Source organism: Zerene cesonia, chromosome 8 (genome assembly GCF_012273895.1).
Source record: "Zerene cesonia ecotype Mississippi chromosome 8, Zerene_cesonia_1.1, whole genome shotgun sequence".
Classification (NCBI taxonomy): domain Eukaryota; kingdom Metazoa; phylum Arthropoda; class Insecta; order Lepidoptera; family Pieridae; genus Zerene; species Zerene cesonia.
This window is the reverse complement of record NC_052109.1, coordinates 998519-1006275: the sequence shown is the minus strand read 5'-3', so window position 1 is coordinate 1006275 and position 7757 is coordinate 998519. Positions and strand designations below refer to the sequence as shown.

General features: G+C 31.7%; 1 protein-coding gene across 5 annotated transcripts in view; it reads left to right on the top strand.

The window, feature by feature from the left end:
- LOC119828553 (neurexin-1) overlaps positions 1–7757 on the top strand; it is a 91850-nt gene that overhangs the window by 39390 nt on the left and 44703 nt on the right. For all 5 annotated transcript variants that reach the window (XM_038350741.1, XM_038350739.1, XM_038350740.1 and 2 more), the window contains exon 4: positions 1838–1982. In XM_038350741.1, coding sequence (XP_038206669.1) covers positions 1838–1982 — 145 coding nt within the window. The remainder of the gene's footprint in view (positions 1–1837; positions 1983–7757) is intronic.

The following is a 7757-nucleotide window of genomic DNA, read 5'->3' as shown; positions in this document are numbered from 1 at the left end:
TTTTTATTTCTTATCATTATTAATATGTTATACCTAGTGATATTTTACTTAATTATTCCCGTCTTCCCCTTCATTTTTTAATTTATATATATATATATATATTTATATATTTTTTCTTATCAATGTATATATATATATATGGTTATGTTTATGTGTGTGTGTAGATATGTGTATGTGTATGTGTATATATGTATATATATATATATATATTTATATTTATATATATATATATATAATAATTTTACTACCCATATTATTATTATAATAGTCCTCTATTGTACCCGAGGTTGTCTGGAAGAAATCGCTCTAAGCGATAAGACCGCCCATTGTGCCTAGATGTAAGTTTTATTTGTCTCCTTTCTTTGTCTTTAATGTTAATTAAGTGCACAATAAAGAATAAATAAATAAAATAAAAATAAATTTAGAAATTAAAAACTTTTTAACGGATTTTAAACGCGAATTATTCATTATATTATTAACCAGACGTTTCGATCGAGATTTTTTCCAAGACTTGTACGTGAGGCTATTGAAATTAAAAAACATCCAAATTTCAATAGAGAAGATGGTTTACAGCTTTTTCAACACCTGGGATCCTGTTATCAAGAATTTAAAACCCCATGTCAGACATACCAAAAGACCAGAAGTCACTATAAGCCAATACTGCCAACATCCAGAAAAATACTCCACATACCAACTGCGGAGAAATAGGTGGAGGTAGTTCACAAACAACAATTTTTGTATGACCTTCAAGACATATAACATCTCAGTCTCCCCGTGACCACGCTCGCTGTAAAGTGTTCGAAACGTCGGGTTAATAATATAATGAATAAATCGCGTTTAAAATCCGTTAAAAAGTTTTTAATTTCTAAACTTATTCATGTATGTATATACTAATTTTCCGCCGCAGATACCCTTGGTCTACAAAATTTTGTACTTGGTGAATTTTCACAACATGTTTATTATTATAGCGTACTGTTTCCCCGCGAGCGAAAACGCCGGCAAAAGCAAGTATTTCCATAGCTCATGTATTCTTCAATCAATGTCAAGAAGCATCAAAATCCGTTTAGTGGATTTCACGTAAACGAAAAACAAACGTACAGCCATCCTCACATACGTTAGCGTTTATGATATTGTTGGATATTAGTGGATATAATAGCCTCAGAGTTATAGGAATGCGATATGTTTACAGGGCAAATCTTTACTGATACGAAGTTTATTGTGTAAACAATAATTTCGGTAGTTGTCCGGGGACAGGAAGTTTGTTATCTAGTTATAGCCTTATGCCTAGGAGAGATGTGAAGCTATAAATGCTCAATTTAACCGACGTCGTGTCGAATTTTTGTCCCAGGGGACCCAGGGGGAAGATAGATGTCGTAATTGCTTTATGTAAACTGTTATGTAGGAATATTTTCTGTGTATAATAATGTATAAGTTGTTTAATCCATTTCTGAATTATCTTACGTTGAATCTGTTTACCGTGAGGAGCTAATTATATCATTACATATATATAATTAAATGAAGTATTGATGCTTACAAACATTTCAAATATTATATATAACAGATAAGGCACTTTTTAAGGCATTTCGAACAGGCCTGGTAGTTATACGCTGCTTAGTTTTTAATCTATAATAACATTATAAAGATTTAAATATTCTTTACATGTTTGTCGGGGTAATCTTCGGAAATACTGATTCGATCCTGATAATTCTTGCACTAAAATAAAGATACATTATTCGGAATGGATATAGGTTATTTTTTTTAAAAGAAAGATTTTGAAAATCGGTTAATTTATTATATAAGCGTGGTTTCTTAGTATAATATAAAATCTTACTTCCAGATATAACTCCAAACTATCAACGCTAGCACTGCCGTCTGTTATATTTGAGCCAAAGTTCAAAGGGGCTGTGAGGAACCTGGTGTACTCCGACCTCCCGGGCCAGCCGCCTCGGAGGCAAGAACTGAGACACTCGCGGGATCTGAAGGTATGGAGGAATAATCGAAAACTGTTATACATAAAATTAATTTCACCTATTTTTGATTATCATTCTTTGTATTAGTTTAAAGTATGAGTGTAGTAAAAAATCATAGAATTCCAAAGGCATTTTTATTATGTATTTACATTGAGTCATATTTATAAAATAATATAAATGAATTAACACAAAAAAAAACAAATCAAATTTACATCAAAACAAAAACGTGGCATGATGTAACGAAACATTTATAATTATTTTTAACAAAAAATTGAACCGACTTCAAAACCACTCCAAAACAAAATATAAATTAATATAAAAACTATAAGCGCTACCCACCCACCCATCTATTAAGCTTGTTTAAAAAATAAAATAAAAATTTTTTGACATTTAAAATTTCAAATCGTGTCAGAATGTATCCAACTTTAAAGTAATCTGCATATGACACATTTACCTTTGCCCATATCAGCGAGTCGATTCAAAGTCTATAAAGGGTGATGATAAATGTAAAAGTAGTGGGTCCGTTATTTCGGGCTGACCTCTTGTCTGGTTCGCTATTTAGACGTAGCTTTGACCCATTTGAATTTACAATTACCGTGCTCATCTTTGTTTGAGGGCTTTTTAAATGCTCCAGTTTCCGTTAAACTGTTTTAATTTAAGTCGTTCGTTAATACACTAGCTTTGGTTCCATTTTGTTTTTAAGATCTTCATAAAATTGATCAAATATTTTCATGTTATAACTCAATTTGGTAAGGATTGAGAAGATGTATTTTACTGCTGGCAGCTTAAAGGCTTAATATAAGGTTCCTATTTCAAAATATAATTAAATGGAATTGTGAAAATAAATTACGCTGACTGATATTAAATTGTTTGACATTTAGGTTGATCAGTGTGTTTATAAATAAATACCTTTTGTTCTGGTGAAAAATAAGTAAATGAAAGTTTAAATATTTATATATTTAAAACTCTTTAATATAATATACTGAAAGAAACCTGATTATTATTACACATTACATTTACAAAAATAGTAGCGTTTATTAGGTAATCTTAAGATTTAGTAGTGATCTCTGTAGTTTAGTAATATCTGTATTCATTTTCATACAATTCAATACGATCAATAAGCCCGTTTAGTCCAGGCCGACATGGTCGTAACTCTAGAGCGCTAATGCTGAATAGGCGTACAAGGAAGAATCTATATACTGTAAAACATTGTTAGTTGGAGGGACACGAAAGTTCTGCATCAATAAATATCCTGATAAACCCACTGAGCAAGATTTAGAAAGGTACAGGCCTGAAAAACATTTGGATCTCGGTTTCGCTCGTAAAGGACCTTTAGGTAAATGTACCGAGGTCATTTAATATATATTTGTCAGAGATGTTAACACAACCATTCTTATTTTTGGACAAACAACAATTTTTCCTAGAAATCTAACTCCAAACAGTGTTTATATTTTAGTGTTACTACTTATATCGTGTTTTCATATAAGAAAGCTCAATTAGTATACAGACGGCAAACAAACACCTGTTTATTCAATTCTATTAGAAGTGCTAGTTTAGGAAAATAGCAATCAGACATCGCTTTAGAAAGATATAGAGAATAATAGATAAGAATAGAAAAGGGCCATGAAGAAACTCACTCGTAAAATATTCTTAAAAAAAAACAAACCTGGCTGTAAAAGAATGTCTTCTGATAAAGCCGTTGCATACTCAACTGAAACTCAAGACACGTACATTAAATAAATCGGAAGCTCCCATTAATATCTCTCCCGAGCTATTTCCCTTTGTCTTTTTAAGATATAAATATTTATGTAACAAACTGTTTAGCTGCAACCTACTTTATCGATGTAATGTTGAAATAATAATGTCTCTTTTTGTCTTTAGATATTTTGCATTTATTAGATATTGTGGATTTAAATTGATTTTAGAAAAATATGCTTTTGCTACTAAGTAAAGTATGTGGAACGTGGATGCTGAGGAACACCATTAAATAATTATTTTCCACAAAAAGGTCGTCCCGGGGGGAAAGTACCGCTCCTAATTCTTAAATGGGACCATATGATAGCGATTCCCTATCCCGGTAAAAAACCCGCAGAAGTATCGTGAAAAAACCCAAAAAAAAATCCAATTACCATGAGAACTTCTTTCGTTTTCGGTACGACTGTTGAAAATGACGTTTGGGATTTGGAATTTTTAATTTGAAAATTATGTATCTTGCAGTTTAAAATTCTACCTTTGTGTTATCATAACATGTAAAGTTCAAAGAGGTTTACAATAGGAATAAAACTCTATAATTAACTACTATGCCAATTATATATTGCCAAACTAATTATATATTTCTAAAAGATTGGTAAGCGACCCCGACTTTCATCCATGCTATTCTCTTTCAGCGTGCAAAATACTATCCTCTATCCCCTACGATTTATTGGTTTCTTCGAGAAAATAAACCTCACAAATTCCATCCGAATTATTATGAAATACACTCGGTATTTCAATGTGTAAGTATTTCACTACTATTCCGCACGCTGTCTCGATATTCTTTCATGTTTAGAGTTTCTTGCGCTCGCCCAAATTCAATAACTCTTAAAAGGATTCCAACTCGGTCAAGAGGAAAGTGATCTGTACCCTTTGTGATGAAATAACGAGATATTTTGAAATATTACAAATAAATTTGAACCATTCAAATATTTCGACGCGTGTTTTTTTATGAATTTTCCGTATATTCAATGGGATTTATTGTATTTGTCATTAACCTATTATAAGGGCCGTTTTCTGTAATTTAAATATAATATCTATTATGTCTATTAATATACAAGATAATGTCACAAAAGTAGACTTAGTTATAAAGGAGAGTAGGCAGGGACTTACCAATAAATATAAAATATTCTTAACTACGTATTATGGGATTTCTAATTTTGGTAATCCTCGTTCAATTACTTTTCTAATTCCGTGCATAAGTTATTTTAAATATTCTTAAGTTTGATGATCAAGCGAGTTAGCAAGTGGCATAGTTAACAATTCTTTACAAAATAAAATATATCGCGCCCAGTTCATTTCCTTTTCTTTAGTTTAAAGAGATATGTCTCTAAAATACGACCAATAATTAAAAAGCTAAAATTGCTCCCGTTCCGAAGAGGCACTATTTCGTGTAGATACGAGGATATCGGTTTGTTTACCGACCCTTAAAAACTTCTTCGTCCACGTAATAGCATTTTAATGGCCTTTTACCTTGGCCCTTATAGAATCGACGTGAGTAATTGACGGAACTGTCACATTTTATTGGAAATATTCCGTTGTATCTACTATGTAGCCATAGAGTTATTTCCACTGGTGATGTAATGACTAGTGGCAAAACTGTTTTATCATACGTTTTGATGTAGGTACATCATTTATTCAAATACCGTTGAATTTGTTATGCATGCAATAAATTTCCCTGAGTTTAATAATCAATTTTATGTCTACTTATTGGACAAAAGACAAAAGACCCAAAAAACGAAAAAAAAGGAAAGGAAAAGGATATGGTTGGAGATGATATTTATTATCACAATATCATTTATCTCATTTGATATCGCATGTCATATTCAAATAAAAACCTTAAAATAATTTAAATAAAAGCTTTTATAACATGAAATAAGGGAGAAATTGTGTTTTTAAAAGTATTTAAATCAAACATCGACTCGAAACTCTCGGGTTAATCCTCCAACAAAGGTTCACCTTGCCGAGATTGAAATTGATCAGAGTTGCTTATTAATGAAACATCGCTGTGTTTTAAGTATGTACTTTTAATAATGAATCACGTGTCTTTTTATGTTTGTTATAATACTATCAGTAGGCCCCTGGTTTCGTTCTTTCACAATTGTTTGCAGATACTATAGATATTTGGCTAAAAGTCAAAACAACTGAGTTTTTATTTAAAAAAAAATCACAAAAACAATGAAAAAACAGCCCAATAAAGTGAAGCAGAAATCACTCTGTAATATAAAAAAACTAGCTGCGCCCCGCGGTTTCACCGGCGTAAGTCTGTATCCCGTAGGAATATCGGGATAAAAAGCTTCCTGTATGTTATTCCAGTTGTCCAGCTGTCTACATATCAAAATTCAATTGCAATCGGTTCAGTAGTCTTTGCGTGAAAGAGCAACAAACACACACACATCGTAGTAGGAAGGATTGCTCTTCTACCTCCACATAATTTATAAGGAAAGGAAAACATGCGGTAATTAGAAACTTCAGGCTATGTTATTACAAAGATTGAATCTGAACCTCTAACAAAATTATTAAAGAAGTTAGTCAGCCGTAAAATATCGAGTCTCGGTTATTAGCTGCTACCTAGGGTCATGTCGCATTGTAGAATTTATAATAATAATTTTAAATATGTATAGTAATATTCGCTTTAATTAACAAAGTGCTTGCTTTAACGATAACAGTATTCAAAATAGCTAGTTTAATAACAAAAGAAGGGACGAAACCATTGTAAGATAATTAGTGCTACTCCTCGACGAAAATATTCAATGATGAAAAATCATATTACAACAAATTTGTTTCGGATGAGTAACTGGTTAGATCGTGAGTATTGTAGAGGAAACATAAAATAGAACGAATAAATTATATACTAGCTGCGCCATGCGGTTTCACCCGCTAACGAATCTAGGTGCAATAGCAAGTATTTATATAGCTCATAAACTTATTATATTATTTTTATTTGTAAAGTGTGCTGTGTCTTCCTTCCAGGTTCCATGGATGTATTTAACATTTACATGTCTGAAACAAATCGCTATATAGCGATAAGACCGCCAATTTTTTATATTGCAATTTTATTAAGAGAAATAAAGAATAAATAAAGAATAAATAAAGAATAATTATTAAATTTATCGTGCTCATTTATTCTTTGTGTACTACTAAACAAATAAGTTTTTTCATATTATTTTATTATTAACTTTCTCCATATAATTTCTCAATGTATTTAATATTTTTACAAAATTATAATACTCATTTACTAAAACTTCCATCCATGTTGTTTTTAATCTAATTTGCCTTTATAACACAAGAAATTGTTGAAGCAAGAAATTAAATGGTAATTAAGATGATAAATAAACGAACCGACACTTGAAAGTAAGAAAATTCTTTGAAAAACATAATTAGATGATATTAAATTGTATACAGCACGTATACGTAGCCACTGTAGACTCATGGGCCGTCTATGCGGGTGCTAGCTACCACAACCATCCCCACGCCAGCCAAGTGCGGGTTGGGAGATATCATACAAAATTAAATTAATAGACAATAATTTTTGGCACGCCAGTTTCCTCACGATGTTTTTCTTTAACGTTTCGAGAAGTATGAATAACTAGCTGCGCCTCGCGGTTTCACCCGCGTCAGTCCGTATCCCGTTGGAATATCGGGATGAAAAGTTGCCTATATGTTATTTCAGTTGTCCAGCTATCTACGTACCAAATTTCATTGCGATCGGTTCAGGAGTTTTTGCGTGAAAGAGCAACAAACACACACACATCCATACAAACTTTCGCATTTATAATATTAGTAGGATTAGTAGGATAGTAGGAAACCTATTTCCTATTTCCTACATATCCTAATATGTACATTAATTTAAAAATGATTTCATTTCTTGGGCGTTCATTCGGTTTCATATAAGTCCCAGGTCTTAACCACTGAGTCACCACTAAACTTGATAATAATAAGCAGTATTGAATAAGTGTTACAGGTGTATTATAGGATTTTCCAGTTTCACGACTCGTTTATATAGTTCAATAGAGTATTTGATACTGTTTGATT